This window comes from Colobus angolensis, unplaced genomic scaffold (assembly GCF_000951035.1).
Source record: "Colobus angolensis palliatus isolate OR3802 unplaced genomic scaffold, Cang.pa_1.0 Scaffold10, whole genome shotgun sequence".
NCBI classification, from domain to species: domain Eukaryota; kingdom Metazoa; phylum Chordata; class Mammalia; order Primates; family Cercopithecidae; genus Colobus; species Colobus angolensis.
Genome location: NW_012110919.1, coordinates 11,422,565 through 11,449,892, shown reverse-complemented (window position 1 = coordinate 11,449,892; position 27,328 = coordinate 11,422,565). Strand labels below are relative to the sequence as shown.

Here is a 27,328-nt window from a genome sequence, read left to right as displayed (position 1 = left end):
TAGAGACAGGGTTTCACCATGTTGGTCAGGCCAGTCTTGAACTCCTGACCTCAAGTGATCTGCCTGCCTCGGCCTCCCAAAGTGCTGGGATGACAGGAGTAGTCATTTTAATCCGTGAAAATGTTAGCTCTGTTTGGGGCTGGGTAGGGCCGAGCTGTAGAACTGTAATAGTTTTCCCTATTTTAACAATTTCCTTCCTTCCTTACAGAAATTTTCACATGATACTTACATCTTTAGGTACAACCTAGTGAAGTGGGTAAGACTGCTGATTAACCTATTTCACAGATGATTAAAATGAAGCTAAAAGTAAAGAAACGATTTTCCCCAGGATGACAGCTAGAAAATACCAGAGCCAGGACTTGAATTATAGGCCTTCTAATTCCTAGGTCCTAGACTATTAGGAGCCATTATCAACCTTTACTTCCCTTAGGATAGCAGTAACCAAGGGAAACATTAAATTGCCACATTCAGGTAAGGGAAAGGCTGAATATCTTAGCAAAAGAAAAAAAAAAAACCCAAGAAAAACCGAAGGAAGAATATGAAGAAAGGTGAGTAGATCAAGAGAGCAAAGCAAGCAGAGGAGTTAATGGCCGATACTTAAAACATTCTGAGGAGGCCAGGTGCAGTGGCTCACGCCTGTAATCTCATCAGTTTGGGAGGTGAGGCGGGTGGATCACGAGGTCAGGAATTCGAGACCTACTGGCCAATATGGTGAAACCTTGTCTCTAATAAAAATACAAAAATTTGCTGGCAGTGGTGGTGCGCACCTGTAATCCCAGCTACTCAGGAGGCTGAAGCAGGAGAATCGCTTGAACCCTGGAGGCGGAGGTTGCAATGAGCCGAGATCGCACCACTGGACTCCAGCCTGGGCGACACAGCCAGACTCTTCTCAAAACAAAACAAAACAAAAAAGCAAAAAAAAAAAAAAACAGTCTGAGGAAATGAAAAAGGGAAGTAGGACGTAGAAAGATAAATCAGCCACGGATCAGCGATGGGGGCAGGAACAAGACCAGCGGAGGGGAGGAAGGAGGGAGGAGAGAGTATTAACGCCAAGAAGGTTGGTGGATTGGGAGTCAAGGGCCTTGTGTCGCGATGTCTAAGAGGGACCCGGGCGCCAGGGCCGCAAACCTCCCGCCCCCGCCCAGAGTCAGCCCAGAGCCCGCCCAGAACCGGCGTTGGCCCCGCCCGGCCTCGTGTCGGCCCCGCCTGGAGCCGCCCCGCCTCCGCCCTCCCCCGAGTCTCTTAGGTGATGCTGCAGCCAAGATGGCGCCCGCGGCGGCTGTGGCGGCCTGAGAGCGATGCTCCGGGTTCTCGGCGGCGGCTGTGGCCTTGGCCGGGGCCTCGGGTCTCTCCCGGTCGTGAGCGATCAGCGCCTCTCCTGTGGCCGGGCTAGCCGGGACAGAGAGGAGACAGTGAGCAACAGGACGAGAGCGCGTCGACTCCAGCCTCGGCACCATGGCCGGGATCATCAAGAAACAAATCCTTAAGCACCTCTCCAGGTCAGTAAGCGCCTCGGACGTCGGCGCCAGTCGGCCTCCGCCCCAGCCGGCACTGGAGTCAGCCTGCGGCTTCGGGGGCGGCGGCGCATGGCGGCTGTGCGGGAGGCGACCTTCGGACTTCCCGGCTCTGGCCGGGGCAGAGGTCGCGGCCCCGGATCTCGTCGCCCCCGGCGCCGGGGACTGGCCTCACGAGTCGGCCCCTGACGCGTCCTCTCCCCGGGCGGGCGTGCGGAGGAGCGCGGAGCGTGGCTGACTGGGATCGCTCCCGGCGCGGCGTCTGGGGGCGTCCCGGGTCCGCTCTGTGTGGTACTGCGCGGAGGCTGGTGGTGGCCTGGTGTCCCCAGGTGCCTGGTTAATGTGTGGGGCTGCAACTCGAGCTCGGTGCTCGTTCCCCTTGGAGCAGAACGGTTCCGTTAACCGAGGGCTTCTGGCGCAATGTGGACTCTTAGTGGAGGCTGTGTTCTCAGTAAAACGTTAACCTTGTGATTGTTCTGAATTCCTCCCACCTTGGCGTTCCCGCTCTGAGGCATTAGAGGGTGTGCCTGTTTGCACAGTTAGGATTTGTTTTAGGTAAATAAGCAGAGTTCGCAGCTTTGGCTTGTTCTTTCTGGAGTCATGAGATCCACATCATTCTTACTGAACTTTTTTTTTTTTGGTTTTTGCTCTTTTTCCTCTGCAACTCTAAAATTCAGGGAGTTAACATCTGTGGTGATTAAACCCAAGACATGTCATTCTCTCCATTTCATAACGCGGTTTTAGTCAGAAACATGACTCAGTAAAGCTGGCAATTTGTTACTGCTCTTGGCTTCTCCATGTTTGTCTCAAGACAGGCTAAATGTAGGATCTTGTTCCAAGTTGTTACCAGCGAACTCAAAGCGCTTGGTTAGGATCCCTTTCTGTTCTATTTGTAAGTTAATTTTAACTAATTTTGGGAAGACACTTGGTGTGATGATAGACTCGTATAGTAAACATAATTCTTGATTCCCCAGATTGTCTTATACCACAGGTTATATATTGGGAACAGAATTACTACTTCTGTGATTCAGCAAATATTTTTCTCACTTATAATATTGAATAAAATATAGCACTTTTTTAAAAAAGTAGCAAAGTATAGCAGCATGTGTGTGTGTGTGTGTGTGTGTGTATATGTATATATATATATAGTTTTTTTTTATAGTAGAGACGGGGCTCTCACCATGTTGGCCAGGCTGGTCTCAAACGCCCAACCTCAGGTGATCCGCCCTCCCAGCCTCCCAAAGTGCTGGGATTACAGGTGTGAGCCACCACGCCCTGCATGAATATATATTTCTTAATGTTACCACTCACTGGAAAGTTTCTTTTAAAATTATATATATGGTCCAATTCTGAACTATCTTATTTTGAAGGGTTTTATCTATTTTTAATTTATGTCCTCCAGCCTCATACCCAGCTCCACAAGAAAATTCAGATCTGCAGAAAATGATTTGAATGCCTATTTTCTCACTCGTCCAAGGATGATGCTGCATAGCTAGTACCACTCTAGATGCTTAGAAGAACAGTAAATTAAATCAACAAATAGTGCATTAGAGTTTAATTCTTTTATAGAACTCCATTTGAGAGGGGCTCTTAAAAATTAACAGCATGTATACCAAAGTATAATAACAAAATTAAGAACAAAGATGTAATGGCTTACTGCATGAGATAGAAAACACCCATATATTGAAAATTGAGTCCTTAGGGCTAGTTTTTATTTTATTATTTATTTACATCTTTTTTTAGATGGAGTTTGGTTCTTGTTGCCCAGAGCAGATCTTGGCTCACCGCAGTCTCAGCCTCCTGGGTTCAATCAATTCTCCTGCCTTAGCTTCCCGAGTAGCTGGGATTACAGGCATGCGCCACCATGCCTGGCTAATTTTTTAATTTTAGTAGGGACAGGGTTTCTCCATGGTGGTCAGGCTGGTCTCGAACTCCCAACCTCAGGTGATTCACCTGCCTCAGTCTCCCAAAATGCTGGGATTACAGGCCTGAGCCACCGTGCCCGGCCCTTAGGGTTAGTTTCTAAATCTTTATGATTTCTAATAGCTGTGTGATAAGTAATGTGATGAGGTTTTTTTTTGTTTTTTCAGAGATGAATTTTTGGGACGCTTGAATTTTCAGTTATTTCATATTTCAAAACATCCTTAACTCAGGTGACTAAAGAGTATCAAATTCTTATTTTTGGTTAATAAGTTAATCTTAATGCTAATTGCTGTCATCTCCTAAGAAAAATAGTTATTCAGAAATCTAAAGGCAGCTCATAATTGACAAAAGAAGGCAAGTGTTGTGATAAATTACAGTTACTCAGGTAGGAATGAACTTTTGAAATTACCTGGTTCAAGTTTAATTTTATGGAGTATCCAGTAATGAAGATGTCACTACATTGACCTAGTGGTCTGGGATACAGTAGAATACAGTTTACCAGGAAATAAACATACTAGTTTCTAATACTAGACATCACATGAGGCCTGTGTATGCAACCCATTGCACCTTCTCAAAGGAGACTTTTCCTGACCAGAGTTTAAAATTGTGAGCCCCCATACTGCCAGTCCTCTTGCTTGCATTATTTTTCTCCATAGCACTCATGCTTGTCTGTCATACATATTTATTTCTTTAGGTATTTATTTGTCTTTCTCCACTTGAATGTAAACTCTATGAGAGCAGGCATTTTTTTCTTGAGGCTGGCATAAAGTGGATACTCAACAACTATTTGTTGCTTGAATGTGGATACATAACATGAATGAGCTTACTTTCTCTTACATTGCTCTTTTTTTACTGAGGCAAGACTACTGCCAACATTCTTACAGATTTGGGAATGACCACTTTCCCTGTGGCTTTAGAAGGCAGTGAGTAATTGAATCATTAAATAAATGTGGTGCCTTTGGAGTCCTGGAAAATGACCTAGTTCTTATAGGGGTTTATGTGAGGGGTCTTCCAGTAAAGAAATGACCTAGTTATTGTATGGGGGGAGGGGTTCTGCCAGTAAGGAGGAAGACTATGAACCAACATGAGAAAGCACTCACTTTTAGCCTTGAGGTTGAAATCTAGTGCAGTTGCAAGATTAAAACCATCTTTGCCTGTATGAAGGGACTTGAGAAGCTGGTATATTGGGAAAGTATGAAAGAGGAATTGTTCTTAAGAGATTAACAAATGCTTTAAGTCAATGCTGAACTATTTGAGAATTGTACATCTATATATTTGTTCCTTGCCTAATACTTTGTATTCCAAGCATCTCTTGAGTTGTTAATAAAAAGTTTATCTACTTGAAGAATCTGAAATGAGGAAAAGGAGTATGATGGGGGGGCAGGGGAGGTTAGAGTAGTGACATTTTTCCAACATGAACCAGGAAAAGCTTTTGAAGGAGAAACTGCCCCGATTTTTCAAACTGTAATAGGACTGAATATATTTTGAGAAGATTTTCTAGGAGAGTAGTTTTTCACACGGGAATGGAAACTTCTAAAGAAAAGCAAATGTGAGAAAGGAAATAAAAGCAGAAGCTACCTTTCAGCTCAAGACCTTAGTGTGTGTATGTATGTATGTGTATACACAGATACACATGTGTGAACAGGCGCTTGCAAATCGGCAAAGTGGACGTATATTTAATTAAGCCAGGACCTGAAAAGGGGTAGGGAAGTTTTGGGTAGAGATGCTGTCCTCTCCTTCACTCCCTTAGGCTAAGGGCAGACTCTGCTCTCCACAAGGTTTCCTGGGAGAGAGAGTTGACTGGGCAGACATACACCTCACCTGGGTGGAGTCATTATATAGTTTAAAGCAGCAGTTGTCAACCAGGGTCAATTTGCCTCCTAGGGGACATTTAGCAGTGTCTCGAGATGTTTTTAATTGTCAAGACTTGGAGGGGAAGATAGTACTACTGCCATCTAGTGAATAGAGTCCAGGGATGCTGCTAGACATTCTACATTGCACAGCATAATCCCCCACAACAAAGAATTATTTGCCCAAATGTCAGTAGTTCCGAGATTGAGAAACCAGTTTAAAGTGTACAGGTGTGTGTCATATGATTGAGCTAGGGTTCTGTGCTGGTAAAGTTGTTTTGCCTGCAAACATCAGAAACCCAATCTATTTAAGTAAAAAGGGAAATGTAACAGAAAGCAGAAGAATATCTGAACAACCAAATTAAGGAAAGAACAGGAACCGGCCAGCTCCTGGAATCTCTTTGGAAGAGTTCTTGGACCTTCCTCTTAAAATAGCAATAGGGTTTTTTAATCTCAGCACCATTGACATTTTGAACTAGATAGTTCTTTGTTGTGAAGGTTGTTCTGTGTAGGATGTTTAATGTCTCCAGACATTGCCAGATGTCCCATAGGAGGCAAAATTACTCCTGGTTGGGAGCTACAGCTTTAGAGTGCTGGCCTATCTTCCATAATTTCCAGTCTCTGATCTCTCCTGTCAGGTTTCAGAATCCCGAGAGAGAGCCTTTGTAACCCAATTTTGTCTCTCTATGGTTCAATTAGCAATGGCAAAGGGTTGTATAGCAAAAATATATTTTTAGTTAGGCTTGTTGCTCCATTTGTCATCTGTAATAGGCACTGCACTAAATTAGATTTCCAAGGGCCTCATTTGCTACGTTAAGGAAATTGAACTTTATCCTGGGGGTGAGGAGTGACTGCTGATAAAGGTAAGAGGGATATGCTCATAAAAACAGTCTCATTTTTGAAGTCTAGGGTTTAGGAGCAATATCTGGGGTGGAAATACGGAGTCTACAAATGGACTTTGAGTAACTTAAGTAGAAAATGGGGCCAGGTGTGGTGGTGGCTCATGCCGGTAATCCAAGCACTTTGGGAGGCCAAGTCAGGCGTATCACTTGAACCCAGCGGTTTCAGATCAGTCTGGGAATCATGATGAAACTCTTTCTCTACCCAAAATACAAAAATTAGCCAGTCTCATAACCCGGTCTCAAAAAAAAAAGAAAAAATATTCATTATGGACAGTTGGAAGGGTTAAACACGTACAGGATTTTGTGTCTGAATGGCAAAGTGATGGGAGGGATTAGAGTGCCTCACTTTATGTTGATGGGATAGGCTACTAGATTGAGGCTATATGAGGAAGGGGAGGAGAGGGCAGCAGCTGATAGCCTGGAGAGAAAAGGAAAGAACCATCAAAGGACTGGGAATGCCATCTAGGTGGAAGAGTGATGGAGTAAAGGAACGAGATATTGGAAGGATTGGAGATTTTGTCTGAAACTGCCACATTGAAGTTTAAGATTTTAGAAGTGAAGTAGATCTGGTTTAGGAAAAGCTATCAGAGGCTGGGCACTGTGGCTTACACCTATAATCCCACCACTTTGGGAGGCCAAGGCTGGTGGATCACCTGAGGTTGGGAGTTCAAGACCAGTCTGACCAACACAGTGAAACCCTGTCTCTACTAAAAATACAAAATTAGCCAGGCATGGTGGCACATGCCTGTAATCCCAGCTATTCGGGAGGCTGAGGCAGGAGAATTGCTTGAGCCCGGGAGGCAGGGGTTGTGGTGAGCCGAGATCATTCCACTGCACTCCAGTCTGGGCAACAAGAGCGAAACTCCATCTCAAAAAAAAAAAAAAGAAAAGAAAAGCCATCTGATACGGCCATAGAAGTGAGTTGCTAAAGAAAAGTTAAGGTGCATATAATTGGAGATCAATACTACTAAGTCTAAAATCTTTCTAGTACTGACCATTCCTAAAAGGAAATGCAGTGTAGCTTATTTAGTCTGCCAGACATTATTTTTTCACATGCTAACTTCACATCATTATTGATAGGCTATTTGTATCTTACACTTTTATGGTAAAGCTCAGTAAATAATTTTTGAGAATTTTGAGAAATATGTATTTCAAGTTTTTGAGCACATATATGTGTGCTCAACATATATATTATATGTGTGCACATATATATATATATTTATGCCCACACAGTGGGTATTAGAGATACAAAGATGAGTAAGACATGGCTTCAGTTTGTGGGAAGCTTCAGTGATTCCTATTCTAATATAAGAAGCATGAGTAGGATCACTAACTGTAACCTGTTTCTAAATTGGACTACTTGTCTGGCATTGCGGGTGATGTGAAAAAGGAAGAAAAAAATAAAAAAAAAAACTGTTGCCGTATGAAACTTGTGAGATTTTGCAACTGGGAAAAAAACTGATTTAAATATTGTTTTTTGGATTATCAATTTACTTGGGTAGGTTTGAGGGTTTTTTTTGTTGTTGTTTATTTGTTTGTTTTGTTTGTTTTTTTGAGACAGAGTCTCGCTATTCCCCAGGCTGGAGTGCAATGGAGCAGTCTCAGCTCACTGCAGCCTCCACTTCCTAGATTCAAGCAATACTCCTGCTTCAGCCTCCTGAGTAGCTGGGATGACAGGCAGGTGCCACCACACCCAGCTAAGTTTTGTATTTTTAATAGAGACGGGGTTTCACCATGTTGGCCAGGCTGGCCTCAAACTCCTGATCTTGTAATCCACCCACCTTGGCCTCCCAAAGTGCTGGGATTACAGGCATGAGCCACCGTGCCCAGCTGACAGTATTCATTTTTAAGTAATCTCTAATAATGTGGATTTTGACACTGTATATGCTAGTTGCTTATTTAAAATAATTTGAAGAGTGCCTGCCTTGTACCCTCTATTGTACCATACTGCTGGGGATGTAGCAGTTCACACACTAGGCGAAGATTCCTGCCCTCGTGGAGTTTACATTTTAATCAGAAACAGATAGTAAGTACATAAGTAGGTGAAATACATAGTACAGTATATCAGTGTGTTAATGAGAAGTACAATAAATTGGGCATGGAGTTTGCAATTTTAAATCTGGTGATTGGGAAGGCTTAATTGACAAAGTAATATTTGAGGCCGGGTGTGGTGGCTCATACCTGTAATTCCAGCACTTTGGGAGGCTGAGGTGGGCAGATCACTTCAGGCTAGGAGTTTGAGACCAGCCTGGCCAACATGGCGAAATCCTGTCTCTACTAAAAATACCGAAATTAGCTGAGCGTGATGGTGCGCACATGTAGTCTCAGCTACTAGAGAGACTGAGATGGGAGGATTGCTTGAGCCCAGGAGGCAGAGGTTGCAGTGAACTGTGATAGCACCACTATATTCCAGCCTGCAGAGTGAGACCCTGTCTTAAAAAAAAAAAAAAAAAAGAAAAGAAAAGAAAGCAATATTTGAAAAGAGACCTGAGAAAGATAGTGGGAACAAATGCAAAGGGGCTAGAGCTGGGAACTTGTTTGATATTTTAAAAACATATGGAGGCCACCAATATAGGTGGAGAGAGTAAAGTGAGAAGAGGAAGATGCGATCAAAGAGAAAACAAGAGCCAGATCATGTGGGACCTCATAGTGACTTTGACTTTTACTCTGAGATTGGAAGCCACAGGAATGCCTTGAGCCAAGGATCACTCTGGCAGCCATGTGGGAATTAAATAACAGGAGCACAAGGGCAGAAGCAGGAACCCAATTAAGAGACGTTAACTATTCAGGTGAGAGAGAAATTGGATTGAATGAAGGCAGATGCAGTGGAGTTGTTGAGATAGTCGGGTTCTAGATGTATTTTGCAGGTAGAGGCAGGATTGACCGACAGATAAGATGTGGATTGATAGAGAATAGAGCAGTAATGGGTGACCATCTAGAGTTTTTGACATAAGCAACATAAGCAACGGAAAAGGTGAAATTGCTGTTAACTAAATTGGAAAATTGGAGAAGACTGCAGGAGGAGCAGGTTTTGTGGGCGAAGATCAGAGGTTTGTTTTGGATATGTTAATTTGGATGAAAGTTAGATTTTTTTTTTTTTTTTTTTTAAACAGAGTCTTGTTCTGTCACCTAGGCTGGAGTGCAGTGGCGCAATCTCAGCTCATTGCAACCCCTGCCTCCCTGGTTCAAGTGATTCTCCTGCCTCAGCCTCCCGAGTGGCTGGGATTACAGGCACCCGCCACCATGTCTGGCTAATTTTTTGTTTTGAATTTTTAGTAGAGATGGGGTTTTACCATGTTGGCCAGGCTAGTCTCAAACTCCTGACCTCAAGTGATCCACCTGCCTCAGCTTCCCAAAGTGCTGGGATTACAGACCTGAGCCACTGTGCGTGGCCCGAATGTTAGATATTTAATTGGAGATGTCTTCCTTTTTATTTGTGATCTAATTTAGACTACATATGTTTTAGTCTGACAACAATGGAAGTATGTTTGTGGCTATCCTTTGGCTTACGCAATAAATAATTACTGGGAAGTGAATTGTGTGTTGAATTTTCAGGGGTGGATTTTTTGGTATTGGGTTTTTTTTCTCTTTTTAAGTGCATATACTAAGTAGTCCTCCTCCATGGGCAACACATTTCAGGACCCCCAGTGGATGCCTGAAACTGCAGATGGTACTGAACTATATGTATATGGTGTTTTTTTCTTTATGTACATCCCTCTGGTAAAGTTTAACTTATAGATTAGTCATGGTAAGAGATTAACAAAAACTAATATGAAATAGAACAATTATAACAATATCTGTATATTGTAATAAAACTTACGTGAATGTGATCTCTCTTCCTCACACTATCGTACTGTACCACAGGTAACTGAGACCATGGAAAGGGAAATGGTAAGGGAGGACTGCTGTGTACAGCAGGTGTATCTGTATATTGTAATAAAACTTACGTGAATGTGATCTCTCTTCCTCACACTATCGTACTGTACCACAGGTAACTGAGACCATGGAAAGGGACCATGGTAAGGGAGGACTGCTGTGTACAGCAGGTGTCTTTCTCTTTCATATTAATTTCTAACTGAAACTGGATCCTGATTCTTGTTGGGTGCTTGGTCTAGGAGATGTTGCAATATTAGCATACAAGAATCCTGAATCAGAAGGTATTTGTTCCTATCTCAGAGAAGGAAATTATTAAAACATTGACATTTGTGACTTGTCCAAGGTCTCACAGATACTGTTGAATGGTAAAGTCACTGATCCAGTATCCTTTTCATTTGATTTTTCTATGCTGCCTATTAGGGTGTTTCCTACTCACCCCCACTCCACCTCAACTACTTTATTGCTTTTCTTTTTACCCAGCTTTCAACACCACTCTTGTTTTACCATCCTGCTGCAGTATCCCTTAGGAGATTCTTTTATGACTTGAGAATCATTTGACTCTGCAGTCCTTTGAAGTTAGAGGAACATAACGTTTTGACTCAGCATTTCTTGAAAGTTGGGGGATGTCTCAGGCCATTCTGTGTTGTTATGAAAGATTACCTGAGGCTGGGTAATTTATTTTAAAAGAGAGGTTTTATTTATTTTTTTGAGACAGAGTCTCGCTCTGTCGCCTGGGCTGGAGTGCAGTGGCATGATCTTGGCTCACTGCAAGCTCCGCCTCCTGGGTTCATGCCATTCTCCTGCCTCAGCCTCCCGAGTAGCTGGGACTACACGCACCCACTACCATGCCTGGCTAAATTTTTGTATTTTTAGTAGAGACAGGGTTTCACTGTGTTAGCCAGGATGGTCTTGATCTCCTGACCTCATGATCCACCAGCCTCAACCTCCCAAAGTGCTGGGATTGTAGGCGTGAGCCACCGCGCCCAACCTATTTTTTTATTTTTGGGACAGTCTTTGTTGCTTAGGCTGGAGAACAGTGGCACAGTCTCAGCTCACCGTAACCTCCACCTTTCAGGCTTAAGCAATTCTTATGCCTCAGCCTCCTGAGTAGCTGGGATTACAGTAATGTGCCACCATGCCTGACTAATTTTTGTATTTTTAGTAGAGATGGGGTTTCACCATGTTGGCTAGGGTGGTCTCAAACTCTTGGCCTCAAGTGATCCACCCACCTTGGCCTCCCAAAGTGCTGGGATTACAGGCGTGAGTCACCACGCCCAGCCAAAAAAGTTTATTTATAAAGACAAGAGGTTTATTTAGCTCATGGTTCTACTGGCTGAGAAGTTCAACAGCATGGGGCTGGCTTCCAGATAGGGCTTTTATGCTGCATGACAACATAGTGGAGAATGTAAGGGGAAGCAGACACTTGAAGAGGGGAGAACCTGAGGGATATCCTGGCTTTATAACAACCTACTCACATGGGAACTACTTTATTTGCTGTGAGAGCTTACTACTGCAAGAACAATACCAAGCCATTTATGAAGAATCTGCCCCCATGACCCAAGCACTTCCCACTAGGCGCCACCTCCCAACACTGTCACATTGGGGATCAGATTTCAACATGAATTTTGGTGGGGACAAATAAACCATATTCAGACGTTAGCAGGGAAATATAATTTGTCTTTTTTTTTTTTGAATTTTTTTTGAATAATCTTCCTTTTTTGCAATATTACACTTTGCCTTAGTACTGCAGCTTAAACACTTTTTAAATAAGTCGATCTGTTATTAAATACATGTGTTTTAAATTCTGCATATTGTATGCTTAGGATGAATAATTTTTTTAAATTAAATATTGGTATTTAACAGTGGGTATGGCTGGGCACGGTGGTTCACGCCTGTAATCCCAGCACTTTGGGAGGCCAAGGCGGGCGGATCACCTGAGGTCAGGAGTTCGAGACCAGCCTGGCCAATATGGTGAAAAAATACAAAAAATTAGCCAGGCATGGTGGCGCATGCCTGTAATCCCAGCTACTCAAGAGGCTGAGGCAGGAGAATCGGTTGAGCCCAGGAGGTGGAGGTTGCAGTGAACCGAGATTGCGCCACTGGACTCCAGTCCGGGCAACAGAGTGAGACTCCACCTCAAAAAAAAAAAAAAAAAAAGCAGTGGGTATTAGTGGCTGCAGTTTAGTTTGAATGTAAGTTACAAGTAAAAGGCTTTTGGTTATTTTCATAAGTGAAAATTGAGTAGTTATATTAAAATCAAGTTATTCAAATAAAATTGAAGCCAGTATGATTCAGGATATAATTTATTGTTTGGTTTTTCTGACATTATATTCACTAGTAGTTTGATTGACAGTTTATTGACTTATTTTAAGATTATTCCCAGCCAAGATGAATGTTGTGTATAAACTTTGAATTTCCATATTAGTCATCAACTAGGTTGAATTTGAACTTTATGCATATTTACTCTTTTTCTACCCAGAAATACTAATAAGAAAGAGATCTGGCTTCTTTTTACCACTGCCAGTATAGCATCAAATGTTGTTTTCCTTTACTGTTGTCTATTTGTAAATCTTTAAAAAAAATTTTTAATAAATTACAAAAATACATTTTTAAAAAGTTTAAATTATTTATTTATTTATTTATTTATTTATTTTTTGAGACAGGGTCTTGCTCCGTCACCCAGACTGGAGTGCAGTGGCGTGATTATAGCTCACTGCAGCCTCGACTTCCCAGGCTCTAGCAATCCTCCCACTTCAGCCTCTTGAGTAGTGGGGACCACAGGTGGGCACCACCATGCCTGGTGAATTATTGTACTTTTGGTAGAGATGGAATTTTGCCATGTTGCCCAGGCTAGTCTCAAACTCTTGAGCTCAAACAGTCCACACACTTTGGCCTCCCAAAGTGCTGGGATTACAGGCATGAGCCACTATTTGTAAATCTTTTGTGTGTACTTTTGTTGTTAGGGATGAGTATTTGGGAATAAAGTTCATGATACCAGAAAATTCAGTGATTTTAAGGTTTGGCAAAAAACTATATATATATGTATGTATGTATTTTTTTGAGATGGAGTTTCTTTCTTGTCGCCCAGGCTAGAGTGCAATGGCACGATCTCAGCTCACTGCAGCCTCCACCTCTTGGGTTCAAGTAATTCTCCTACCTCAGCCTCCCAGGTAGCTGGGATTACAGGTGCCTGCCACCATGTCCAGATAATTTTTGTTTGTTTTTAGTAGAGACGGTTTCACCATGTTGGCCAAGCTGGTCTCGAACTCCTGACCTCAAGTGATCCGCCTGCCTTGGCCTCCCAAAGTGCTGGGATTACAGGCGTGAGCCACCGAGCCCAGCCCCAACTTGTTACTTTTGCTGTGCTGCAACTTTATATATAACTGAAATGCAATATAAGAGGGGCATCCATAAAATGTAAGATTTATCTTATTTTTTGATTATCCCTGTTGGTAGATTGTTCATTCCTACCAGAACTTAAGGAAGGTTCTGTAAAATATACAAATAAAATTAAGATATAGGAATGTCTTCTGGAAACAGTCTTGTAGATGGCTGAATAAATAGAATTCAGGATAGATAATGAATCTTATGAGAGTCACAAGCAAAACGCTATGCAACCTTAACAGAAAGAGAGACAGTGAAACAGAGGTGGTCTGAATGTCTGAAAACCTTGTAAAGAAGTGAAGTAAGGCCGGGTGCGGTTGTTCACACCTGTAATCCTAGCACTTTGGGAGGCCGAGGTGGGCGCATCACTTGAGGTCAGGAGTTTCAAGACCAGCCTGGCCAACATGGTGAAACCCCGTCTCTGCTAAAAACACAAAACAATTAGCTGGGTGTGGTGGCGCATCCCTGTAATCCCAGATACTCAGGAGGCTGAGGCAGGAGAGTCACTTGAACAGTGGAGGCCTCAGTGAACTGAGATCGTGCCACACTGCACTACAGCCTGGGCAACAGACTTAGACTCCGTCTCAAGAAAAAAAAAGAAAAAGAAAAAGGACATAAATGACAGCTTGAGAGTAATAAAATAGTTATTAAATCTGTTTTCCTGAACTAGGGCATGTATACAAAGGAAATATTTAAGGCAAATATCCAGAGAAGTTAAGGGTAATTTTTTAGGTCCTCCAAATTTGGCTGCAATTTTATTTTCCAATATTACAGTTTTCTCCTTTTTTTCTATGCATCTTTTGTTGTCTTATTCCTGCAACCAAATTGTCTGCATCTCTTCATAATAGGCCTTCATCCCTCAGCTTTATTTTAGTAGTACATTTTCCATGGGCAGCTTTAACGAGGCTAATCATTGGCCTCCTCCATTTTAAAACTCCTTTAGGTCTTAAAGCATATCCTGTTTGTTTTATTAAAACAAATGCTTTGTTTTTTGTTAATTGTGTGGATAGTCATCTCTTGAAGGGCAGAATCGCCCTGATAATGTTTTAGAAGCCAGGGACTTTGCTTGTCTTGTTCACCATTGTATCTTTAACATCTGCCACAGGACTGCAGTACATAGTAGTTGTTCAAAAACATTTTTAACCGACCAGAGAAATAAATTTGTACTACTTTGGCCTCCATAGAATACATAGAACATAAATTGGTTGCCCTGAACACATTTTTGGCAGGTTTAACTAGTTGACTCTTAATCCAGAAAATTTAGATTAAAAGCTTTTTTTCCCCCGACGAATACTATAATTTTCCAGTTTATTTTTGAGTATATAGATATGGCCTATTGCTGGATATATCTTTGGTTTGTGGATTGTTTTTTATGGGTAGCTTTATGCCTCAGTATTCTCAGTGAAATGAGAATTACAATTAAAAGTGGGGCTTTTGGTACTTAAACCAATTTGATAATCTGTATGTGTAGATTGTTTGCTTTGTAGATGGCTTGTCTTAATTCATTTCATTTAATGTAAATTATACAGTTCAGCCTTTGTATAACTTCTGCGACATAGTATCTCATTTTTGTTAATTGACAGTTTAATATAAAATTAAAAAGATAATATGAATGTAATTGGGGAGTAGTAATAACAGTGATAGAGAAAATGAAGAAAATCCTAAATGGTTAATTCATCTTAGAATTTAGGCAGTTTGCCTTTAGTTAATCCAGTGTGAAATGCAACTGTATTTTTTTCCAAAGTGCACCACAGCTAAACTTTTTTTTATCATCATTCCTTTCCTCTTCCTTCCCTTAAACTTGCTCCCTTCTGTGTCCCCTGTGTACCCATTCCCTGCAGCGTTCCCTGCTGGCTGTGGTGGAGATTGGTGTGCTGTGAATTGCATAATCACCCAAATGAGTACCAGAGGAGTCTAAGAAACCCTGGCAACTGACTGCTTGCTTTCACCAGGAATAGGGACCTTTTTCTGAATTTCCTGCCCTCAGGTAATACTTCTATTCCCCATCCTTTTTTTTTTTTCCATTCTATAAATGCAAGCACTTAATATGCCCAGCATAAAGATACTTTGAGAATATTTTCTTACTATTTTAGTCAGATACCTATTTCATTTTCTTTACTGTGTAGCTAGAGGCTCATGTAATTCCTCTCTGAGTGTCTTCTTTCTTTTTTTTTTGAGACAGAGTCTCACCCTGTAGTCAGTGTCTTTTCTAACAGATAAGGTTTGGCAACATACTTAAAGTTATAACCATCTCTTCCTGATGTTGCAAGAGTTTTGTAACTTCCTGCCAGCTATTTGGAAATAGTAGTTAGCATTTGATCTACTTTTGAATGAATGGGTAAGGCTTCTTAGTCTAATGTAATTAGTGAGGTACAAGGTTCTTTTGATAAAGACACTGTTTTGAATAATTCTGTCATTCATCATTGAGGGATTTTAGAATTTATTTTGTGTATTTAATGTTATAATCTTTATCAAAGAGATTGAAATAAGTCTCACAAACAGCAGTGCAAATGGGATTCTTTTTTTTTTTTTTTGAAGCGGTTGGAGTGGTGGGGGGATAAGGTGTTGCTCTGTTGCCCCAGGCTAGGGTGCAGTAGTGCAGTCACTGCTCATTGTAACTTCAAACACCAAGGCCCCAGTGATCCTCCTGCCTCAGCCACCAGAGTAGCTGGGACTATCGGCACGCACCCCATGCCTGGCTGAGTTTTTAAGTTGTTATAGAAATGAAGTCTCACTATGTTGCCCAGGCTGGTCTCAGAACTCCTGGGCTCAAGCAGTCCTCCCACCTAGGCCTCCCAAAGTGCTGGGATTACAGGTATGCACCAGCATGCTCTGCCAGGATTTATTTTTGAAGAGTTTTAGGGTTTTATCCCATTCTCTTCTACCCTCTCCTCTCCTTTTAAAAATTTCATTATCAGGGATAGCAGTTACATTATAAAACCAAATTCTTGGAAATGGTGCTGAATTTCTTTCAATTTAGGACTCAGTGAAAAACCTAGAAACTTGTATCACTGAATACTTCTAATTCTTAGGAAATTTATCCACATAAATACTTCGAACTTCCAAAAGTCTTGTAATAAATTGTTAATTAAATGCCACAAGTAGAATTGTGCAACTTATTGCACACTTACCTAAGAGTAATGGACAATTGATAAACTTGTTGGATGTATGCTAACTAGCAGTTGTATAGGCCTAGTGACCTAAATATTTTACATTCTTGTCTGCATTGGTTCCATGCTTTCATTTCAGAATCTGGATCTCAAACAGAATTCCAAGGGAAAGGTGCCAGGCTTTAACTTCAGGTAGAAACCTTTGAGATTCACTTTAATGTATTAATAGTTAAAGCCTTTTATTGTTTAAAATGGCTTTTAAGGATGGTTCTGATTTTGTGTATACCTCTAGCAAATCCTCTGAGACACTTGCTCATGAAGTATAATCACAACTGTAGCGCTTTGTTTTTTCTAGATTATACCTCCTTAAAACATATCTTTTTTTTTTTTTTAACCTGGTTTATGCTTAGCTTATTCAAGGTGAAGTGTTATGATTGTATTCCAGATTTTAACCACAGCTATCCATGTGTTGAATTATTCAAGTCACCTACCAAGATTAATTCCTTTTCTTCTTTACCTTCCTGTTTTAATCAGTCACGATTATGTTGAAATAACTATTGAACTTATCCTCTTTATCCTGAACCTAGGACATAGCAGGTTGCTTGGAATAAAGTAGATGTCAGTAAGATTTGAATATCTCTCATCACCAGATTTTATTAATTGTTTATTGCAATAATTGTTTATTATTGTTTGTTGCAACTAAACACTAAGTATTTTCATGTCCTTTGGGTCTCATACTTCTGTATTCCATCCTTGGTGCTGTTAAGAGAAAGATGTTTCCAAAATGCTAATCTTAACATTTAATTTCTTGCTAAAAATCTTTTAATGGCTCCTGTTTAAGCTTTTTTTTTAAATAAAACATTTTGTTTATAACAGTAGAATTTTTGTGCCCAAAGAGATTTTAAAATAGAACTTTACTACGTAAAGTAGACAAAAGTAGAGCTCCTCTAGTTGAATCAGTAATTGGACGGTGGGTGGTGGTGGTTCCTCTGGCACATTCTTCTTTTTTTTTCTCATCTCACCTGGGTTGAACCATGAGCAGTCTTCTTAGGGGCACTGTGGGAACAACATCGATGTATAGGTTAAAACCCATATTCCTTGGCGTGGAAAACAAGAGTCCTTCATGATCTGGCTTCAGTTGGCTTCTTAAGGAATATTGTTTCTTTCCAAACTACCTGATGCCTTATCTTATATCTGTGCCTACTGTGTGTGACCCTATAATCTTGAACATGCTGCTGCTGCCTCTGCCTGAAATGTCCTTCTCTCTGCCTTATTCACTTGGCAAAAACTTATTGTTAAAAACATAGCTTGAGTGCTGCCTACTTTTATGAAGCCTTCCCAAAGTCTTGTTTACTATTTTCTTTATTTTAATAGATAGAGTGCCTTACTCCTTTGCCCTGGCTGTTCTCGAACTCCTGGGGTCAAGTGATCCTCTCACCTCAGCCTCCCAAAGTGTTGGGATTACAGGCATGAGCCACTGCACCTGGACACCTATTTTACTATTAACAGAATTGATCATCACCCTTTTCCTTGTGACTCCATTTTATCCTGTTGCCATTTTTATTGTATGACCTATCACATAGTACCTAGCACACAGTAAGATCATAACATATTGCAATGATTTATTTATACGCTTGCTTCTAATAATAAAATGTGAAGTTCTTGAAAACAGTAACTATTTCTTATTTGTTTAAATTTCCCAAGAGCCTAATGAGTGACTGGCAAATAGTAGGCACTCAGTTTTTGCTATGAAGGATGTATGTCTAGTTGTGTCAGATCTTGTGGTATTTCAATAAAATCTAGATGCCCAGATTTTCTGCCCTGCCCCCCTCACTCTATTGCCACTCGCTCTGTTGCCCATGCTGGAGTGCTATGGCGTGATCACAACTCACTGCAGCCTTGACCTCCCAGGTGTAAGTGATCCTCCTGCCTTATCCTCCCAAGTAGTTGAGACCACAGGTACACCACCATGCTCGGCTAATGTTTTATTTTTTCTAGAGATGGGGGTCTCCCTATGTTTCCCAGAGTGGTCTCGAACTCTTGCCCTCAGGTAATCCTGCCTTGGGCCTCCCAAAGTGTTGGGATTGTAGGCATTAGCCACCATACCCAGCCTGATGCCCAGATTTTTTTTTTTTTTTTGAGATGGAGTCTCACTCTGTCACCCAGGCTGGAGTGCAGTGGCGCAATCTTGGCTCACTGCAGCCTCTGCTTCCCACGTTCTAGCGATTTTCCTTCCTCAGCCTCCCCAAGTAGCTGGGATTACAGGCGTGCGCCACCATGTCTTGCTAATTTTTGTATTTTTAGTAGAGACGGAGTTTCACCATATTGACCAGGCTTATCTCGAACTCCTGACCTCAGGTGATCCGCCCATCTTGGCCTCCCAAAGTGCTGGGATTAGAGGAGTGAGCCACCGTGCCCAGCCTCAATGCCCAGATTTTAATGTAAGGTCTACCCATGTATATATATGGACCTTTATGTGGATATATATGTATGTGTGTGTATGTCTGTGTATGTATTTAGGCAGAGTCTCACTCTGTCACGCAGGTGGGACTATAGTGGTGTGATCATAACTCAATTCAACTTTTAACTCCTGGGATCAAACAATCCTTCTGCCTCAGCTTTCCAAGTGGCTAGGACTACAGGTGTGTGCCACCATACCCAGCTAATTTTTATTATTATTTTTTGAGACGGAGTCTCACTCTGTTTCCCAGGCTGGAGTGCAGTGGAGTGATCTTGGCTCACTGCAACCTCTGCCTCCTGGGTTCAAGTGATTCTCCTGCCTCAGCCTCCTGAGTAGCTGGGATGTTTTAATATTTTGTAGAGACAAGGGTCTCATTTTGCTTCCCAGGCTGTTCTTGAACTCCTGGGCTCAAGTGATCCTCCTGCCTCGGCCTCCCAAAGTGCTGGGATTATAGGTGTGAGCCACCACGCCCAACTATTTTTTTTTTTTTTTTAATATTTTGTAGAGACAGGATCTCTGTGTTGCCCAGGCTGGTCTCAAACTCCTGGTGTCAAGCAGTCCTCCTTGCCTCAGCCTCCCTAAGTGCTGGGATTATAGGCATGAGCCACTGTGCCCTGCCTAGGTCCACCCATTTTTAATGGTTTTTATTTATTTATTTCTTTATTTGAGAGACAAGGTCTCACTCTCTCTCCCAGACTGGAGTGCATGGTGTGATCATAGTGCACACTTAAACGCAGCCTCAAACTTCTTGGCTCAAGTGATCCTCCTGCCTCAGCCTCCCAAGTAGCTAAGTCTACAAGCATGCACCACCATGCCTGGCTAATTAAAAAAAAAAAAATTCTTGTAGAGATGGGGTCTTGCTATGATTCCCAGGCTGATCTTGAACTCCTGGCTTCAAACAGTCTTTCTGTCTTCTGCCTTTCAAAGTGTTGGGGGTACAGGCATGAACTACAATGCCTATCCTATTTTAAAGGTTAACAACAAATTAAGATTTTTAAAAACACTATGTGGGCCAAATAGTATCTGTGGGCAGATAGCTCGCAGGCTGCCTGTCTGCATTCTTTCATTTTTTAAATGTTTATTTGGAAAAACCGGTTATATGAGATTGATTTTTTTTCATTACACGCATAACTACCAAAATAACCAAGTCAAACAAACTCTATGTAAATTGAGAATGCATTAAAAAAAAAAACCATTTTTTTTTAAACCATTTAAACCATTGGGAGCATACTTTGATTCTTGTTCCATTGACATTGTAGGTTTCATTTAAAAAAAATTATGCTTTGACATTAATCAAACTCAAAAGAGCCTGTCAGAAGTTCTGGAGGCCCAGACTTGCAACAGGTTTAGTGGGCGAAGACTGGGGTGGCGGAGGGCAGTCTTGGGACTGAGCCCTCAACATGTGGGATGTGGGATCTGATACTATCTCCGGGTAGACAGTGTCTGAACTGAATTACAGAGCACCCAGCTGTTTGGTGTGTGAGGGAGAAAATTCCACACACATGGTCACAGAATTTTTCTGTGTTGATGATTATTGTTGTGTGAGCAGGGGAAAAACATGGTTAGAGAGTTTCCCTATACATCACAACACTCAGTTCCTTCTAAAATACCCTATTTTTTTTTTTAAATTTATTGTTTTTGGCTCTGTCTGCCCTGACTGTAGTAAGCCCTGCAGCGCAAAGATCTTTGTCTTTCTGTTCTCTCATGCATCCCAAGCACCCAGATTGGTGTCGCCACATAGTAGGTCCTCAGTAAATATTTGTTGAATGTACAACACCTTTAATCTCTCAGACATTCTGCTAGGGACTGAGGACAAGATCCCTGCTCTCCTGGAGTTGATCTTCTAGTTGGGGAGAAGCAAACGTGTAAGAAGGCAAGTAATTGCAAACTCTGATAGACCAGGAAGATCAAAGTGAATGAAGCGAGCAGAGCATGAGAGGGGAGGAGAGAGGAGAGAAGCTGCTCTGAAGGGGTGATGAGTTAGGGTAAACCTAGGAGATGAGAAGGATGAGAGGGTGAAAAGCATGCCAGGCGCAGGGAGCTTCTTGTCCAACTGTTCTCAGGGGAGAAAAGTTTGACCTTCTCTAGGAATAGATGGAGAGAAGGCAAGGGATCCTAAGGGAGATGGTGCAAAGGCTTTTGGGCTTTGGGGGAGTTTGGGGTTTATCCAAAATGTAGTAGAGAAGAGGGTTCTTGAAGAGTTTTCAGCAGGGGTGGGGCATGTGGGATTTGTGTAAAGCAGGGAGCAAACTACAACTCAAGGGCCTGCTTTGGCTCACTGCCTATTTTGGGAAACAAAGTTTTATTGGATCACAGACACACCATTAGTTTGAGCTACAAAGGCAGAATTTATGAAAAAGAAAATGTTTATACCTGGAATATATGCTAAGTCTTACAAATTTACGCTGAAAGCTCCTTGAGGGTAAGAGTTGCCATATACTGCTACAATGCCTAGTAAATGCTCAGTTTTTAAATGTGGTTGAATTGAAAATTTATCAGTATGATAATGGAATGGTAACTGATCCTAAAATGCCTCTTAAATTAAAATTGTACAGGTTTAGTTATAGTCTGGGCTCTAATGAGACCTTCAGCATTTGACTTAACCTCTCTAGGCTTGACATTCTCTGCTATAAAATGAGGAGGTTGGATTAAATTATTTGATATTCTTTGTAGTATGAGGACTGCCTATGGCTCTACTTTTTTTTTTTTTTAAGCTTAGAATTGCTTCTAATATCTTCATTGGATGGCAGATGCAATGGGGTGGTTTTCAAAAGGCTATGGTTCTAATACCTTGTATGTTTTTATTCCCTTAGATTTTATTAATAGTTAACAAGTTCATTTCTTTTATTTTATTATTTGAGATGGTGTCTCACTATGTTGCTTAGGCTGGTCTGGAATTCCTGGGCTTAGATGATCCCACCTTAGCCTCCTGAGTATCTGGGATTACAAGCAGGCACCACCATGCCTGCCTAAGTTCATTATTTTTTTAACATTGTTTAACACAACAAAAACCGCACAAATCATAGGAGAAAAAAATAGTCCATCAAAATTAAAACCTCTGCCCTTTGAAAAACACTGTAACTACAGGGCAAACCATAGACTGGGAGAAAACAAATATAAGGAAATCTCAAACTCCCAACCTCACGTGATCCGCCTGCCTCGGCCTCCCAAAGTGGTGGGATTACAGGCGTGAGCCACTGTGCCAGGCCTAGTTTGCATTTTCTAGAATTTTATATAAATATGTATTTTTTTTCCTGGCTTCTTTCACTCAGCATAATTATCTTGCAATTAATGTATTTTGTTATATGCATAACTTCTTATTGCTGAGTATTCTGTTGTGAATATGCCACAATTTATCCATTTACCTATTGATAAATATTTGGGTTGTGTCCATTTGTCAGCTATTAGAAATGAATCTATTATGAACATTCATGTATAAATCTTCATGAGGACATAGGACTTTCTTTCTCTGTCTCCCTCTCTCTCTCTTTTGCATAATCGTATGTGCTATGCTTTCATGTGAAGGACCTAAGCTTTTCATTCCTTTTAAGTAAATTCCTAGTAGTAGAATGGTAGTAGAATGGCTAGGTATATGCTAGGTATATGTATCACTTAAAAAAAATTCCAAACAGCTTTCCAAAGTGGTTTCAACTTGTTTATTTTACATTCTCACAAATACGTATATGAGAGTTCCAGTTGCTCCATATCTTCACCAATACTCAGTATGGTTAGCCTTTTTAATTTTAGCTATTTTAATGGATAAGTAGTGGTATCTTACTATAGTTTTTAATTTGCAGTTTTCTGATGACTAATGTTGGGCATCTTTTCAAGTGCCTATCTGCCATCTGTGTCTTCTTTGGTTCCAGAGTCCCTTTAAATCTTTTGCCTATTTCATTTTTTATTTTTTTCTTTTTTGAGATGGAATCTTGCTTTGTCGCCCAGGTTGGAGTGCAGTGGTGCAATCTTGGCTCACTGAAACCTCCACCTCCTAGGTTCAAGGAACTCTTCTGCCTCAGCCTCCCGAGTAGCAGGGATTACAGGCTCCTGCCACCACACTCAGCTAATTTTTGTATTTTTAGTAGAGATGAGGTTTTGCCATTTTGGCTATGCTGGTCTCAAACCCCTTATCTCAGATGATCCATCCGCCTAGGCCTCCCAAAGTGCTGGGATTACAGGCGTGAGCCACCGCGCCTGGGCCTTTTGCCTATTTTATTAGTGAATTGTCTTATTTTCAAGTTGTAAGAATTAAAAAAAAATTGTAGGTACAAGTCGTTTTTCAAATGAATGCTTTGGAAATATTTTCTCCCAGTCTGTGGTTTGCCCTAGATACAGTGTCTTTCGAAGGGCAGAGGTTTTAATTTTGATGGACTATTTTTTTCTCCTCTGATTTGTGCGTTTTTTGTTGTGTTAAATCTACCAAACTCAAGGTCACCAATATTTTCTTCTATATATTCCTTCCTTCCTCCCTCCCTCCCTCCTCCCTTTCCTTCCCCCTTCACTCCCTCCCTCCACCCCATGCCTCCCTCCCTCCCTTCCTTTCTCCTTTTCTGAGACGGAGTGTTGCTCTATCACCCAGGCTGGAGGGCAATGGTGCAATCTTGGCTCACTGCAAACTCCGCCTCCCGGGTTCATGCCATTCTTCTGCCTCAGCCTCCCGTCTAATTGGGACTACAGGTGCCCGCCACCACACCCGGCTAATTTTTTTGTATTTTTAGTAGAGACGAGGTTTCACTGTGTTAGCCAGGATGGTCAGGATCTCCTGACCTTGTGATCCGCCTACCTCGGCCTCCCAAAGTGCTGGGATTACAGGTGTGAGCCACCGCGCCCGGCCATTTTCTTCCATATTTTAAGAAGTTTTAAAGTTGTAGTTCTTAGATTTAGGTCTGTGATAATTTAGAGTTAATTTTTGTTTATGAGGTGGGGTAAAGGTCAAGGTTTTTTTGTTTTGTTTTGTTTGCCTATGGCTATAACAGCATTCTGGTACCATTTGTTAAAAATATTTTCATTGACTTGTTTTTGCAGCTTTGTTGGAAATTAGCTAACCATAAATTTGGGTCTATTTCTGGACTCTGTATTTTGTTGCATTTATTATTTACACACACGATTATTAGACTGCCTTGATTTCTGTAGCTTTTAGATAAGTCTTGAAATTGGCAGTATAATGTTTCCAACTTTGTTCATCTTTTTTGGAGTTATTTTGGATATTCTAGGTCTTCTGCATTTTCATAAAAATTTTAGAATCAGTATGTCATTTCTCTCGAAAAAGAAACCTGCTTGGGTTTTGCTTAGGGTTGCCTTGAATCTCTTAAGTCTTTTTAAGAGAATTGATGACATTTGAACAGTATTGAGTTTAACCCACTAATATGTTTTATTTCTTCATTTATTTAGATCTTCTTCAATTTCTTGGAACAGTATTTTGTAGTTTTCAGTTTCTAAGCCTTGCACACCTTTTGACAAATTTATCCCTAAAAATTTCATATTTCTTATGCTAATGTTAATGGTACTTTAAAATGTTCCGTTTCTGATTGTTGCTACATATAGAAACATAATTGATTTTTTTTTTTATTTTGTTCTATTTTTGAGACGGAGTCTCGCTCTGTTGCCCAGGCTGGAGTGCAGTGGCACGATTTCGGCTCACTGCATCCTCTGCCTCCTGAGTTCAAGCGGTTCTCCTGCCTCAGCCTCCTGAGTAGCTGGGACTACAGGTGCGCGCCACTATGCCCGGCTAATTTTTGTATTTTTAGTAAAGACAGGGTTTCACCATGTTGGCCAGGCTGGTCTTGAACTCTTGACCTTGTGATTTGCCCGCCTTGGCCTCCCACAGTGCTGGGGTTATAGGCATGAGCCACCACGACCAGCTGATTTCTTTATTATAATTTTTATTGAGTGAAATTTACATACCATAAAATGGATAAACTTTCCATAATCAGTCTGATTTTTAAAAAATAAGCGTTTAATCTTAGAATAGTTATAGATTTATAGAAAGGTTGTGAAGATAATACAGAATTCTCATACTCAACATGCAGTCTCTCATTAGCATTTTACATTCGTATGGTTCATCACAATTAACTAATGTTGATAATTATTAGATATTATTAGCCATACTGTGTTCAAATTTCCTTAGTGTTTCTTTTACCCAATGTCCTTTTTCTGTTCCATGGTCCCATTCCACATATATTACATTTAGTCATCATGTCTTTTTAGGCTCCTCTTGGTTGTGCCCATTTCTCAGACGTTCGTTGTTTTTGATGACCTTGAGAGTTCTTTGTTTTGTTTTGTTTTGAGCTGGTCTCACTCAGTCTTCCAGACTGGAGTGCAGTAGTGTGATTATGACTCAATGCAGCCTCGACCTCCTGGCCTTAAGTGGTCCTCCCGCCTCAGCCTCCTGAGCAGCTGGGACTACAGGCATGCGCCACTACACCCGCTAATTTTTTACTTTTTGTAGAGACATAAGCCACCGTGCCCAGCCAACCTTGAAAGTTTTGAGGAGACCTGGCCAGGTGTTTTGTATAGTTTTCTTTCACTTGGGGTTTGTCTGCTGTTTTCCTTTAAAAAAAATTCAAAAATTTGTATAAAATTACTAATTTTTTCTAGGACCGAGAGAAATGCAAATTTCAACTGTGTCCAGCTATCTTTGGTTGCTCTTTAAAATCAATACACATACAGTCCAGGATTGATAACAGTAGTATAAAAAAGGCATTCTTTGTATCTCCTCCATGATAAATCTATGATTTTAAATCTGATGCATACAAATGAGTCCCCCAGATAACTTCCTAAAATGGAGAAATGGAGATTTCTAGACTCTGCTCCATATCAAGAGCACCAGAATCTCTGGGAATGGGCTTGAAATGGAGTAGTTTTAAAAAGCACCCCAAAGGCCGGGTGTGGTGGCTCACGCCTGTAATCCCAGCACTTTGGGAGGCTACAGCAGGAGGATTGCTTGAGCCCAGGAGTTTGAGACCAGCCTGAGCAACATGGCAAGACCCCATCTCTACAAAAAAAAAATAAAAATGAGCTGGGCATGGTGGCGCTGGGCATGTTGAGGAGGTCGAGGTTGAGGGAGGAGAGGTTGAGGCCTGGGAGGATCACTTGAGCCCAGGAGTTCAAGGCTGCAGTGAGCTGTGATCACACCCAACTGCACTCCAGCCGGGGCGACAAAACTAGACTGCTTCAAAATAAAAAGTTCTGTGGGTAATTCTGAAGTCACTAGTGTATGTCTACTCTTTTTCTTAGGATTAGATTGGTGTTAGGGGTTTTTGGCAAGAAGACCACAGAGGTTAGTTAAGAGCTGTTTTATGTCAAATCAATTGTACATATTATCAACGTGTGTTATTATTGTTGATGTTGACTTTGATAACCTGGCTGATGTAGCATTAGCCAGGTTCTCCACTGTAAAGTTACTCATTTCCTCATTTTCATTCTAAACATTTTGGAAGGAAGTATGTGCAGCCCTCACTAAAAGAATGAGGAGTTATGCTCCATCTCCCTGAGGCTAGAATATCTATGTAAATTTTTTGGAACTTTTCTGCCAGGGAGATTTCTCTATTTTTTCCAAGTTATTTATTTATTTAATTATATGTTTATATTAGTGTAGACCTCTGTATTTTTATTTTATAATTTGTGTTATTATCCAGTACTGTTTTATTTATTTTGTTGCTCAGATTCTTTCAGCTTTGGCTATTGGTAATTCTTTCATATGGCCTTCAACTGATTTATTTTTATATTGGCCTTATATCCTACAACATTGCTGTACTCATTTTTTAGTTCTGGCAATGTCTTTAATAATTCTGTATGATTTTCTACACAGGTGATCATGTCGTCTGGGAAAAAATAATTTTACTACTTTTCGAAACCAGATGCCCTTTATTTTTTTTCTTACCTTATTGTGTTGGCTAGAACCTTCAATACATTGTTGGAAATAAGTGATGAGAGCAAACACCCGTGCCTTGTCCCTGTCATAAGGGAAAAGCAATTTTAGTCTTTTCTCATTACATGTAATTTTAGCTGTAGAATTTTTGTAGATGTCCTTTAGAGTTTTGGGGAAGTACTCTTCTGTTCCTATTTTGTTGAGAGTTATTTTTTCATGAATGGGTGTTGACTTTTGTAAAATGCTGTTTTGGGCTCTATTGAGAACATGATGTAATTTTACCTTTTTTTTTTTTTTTTTTTTTGAGGGATCTTGCTCTGTTGCCCAGGCTGGAGTGTGGTGGTGCCATCTAGGCACCAGCTCCACCTCCTGGGCTCAGATGATCCCGCTTACCTCAGCCTTCTGAGTAACTTGGACTATAGGCCCCTGCTACTATGCTTA

The 27,328-nt window shown here is 41.1% G+C and overlaps 1 protein-coding gene across 2 annotated transcripts in view; it reads left to right on the top strand.

Annotated features, from left to right (window-relative positions):
• Positions 1 to 1,245: 1,245 nt before the first annotated feature.
• The window catches only part of UHRF1BP1L (UHRF1 binding protein 1-like), a 112,326-nt gene continuing 86,243 nt past the window's right edge, over positions 1,246 to 27,328 (top strand). For both annotated transcript variants that reach the window (XM_011934610.1, XM_011934628.1), the window contains exon 1: positions 1,246 to 1,499. In XM_011934610.1, coding sequence (XP_011790000.1) covers positions 1,456 to 1,499 — 44 coding nt within the window. In that variant the 5' untranslated portion in view covers positions 1,246 to 1,455. The remainder of the gene's footprint in view (positions 1,500 to 27,328) is intronic.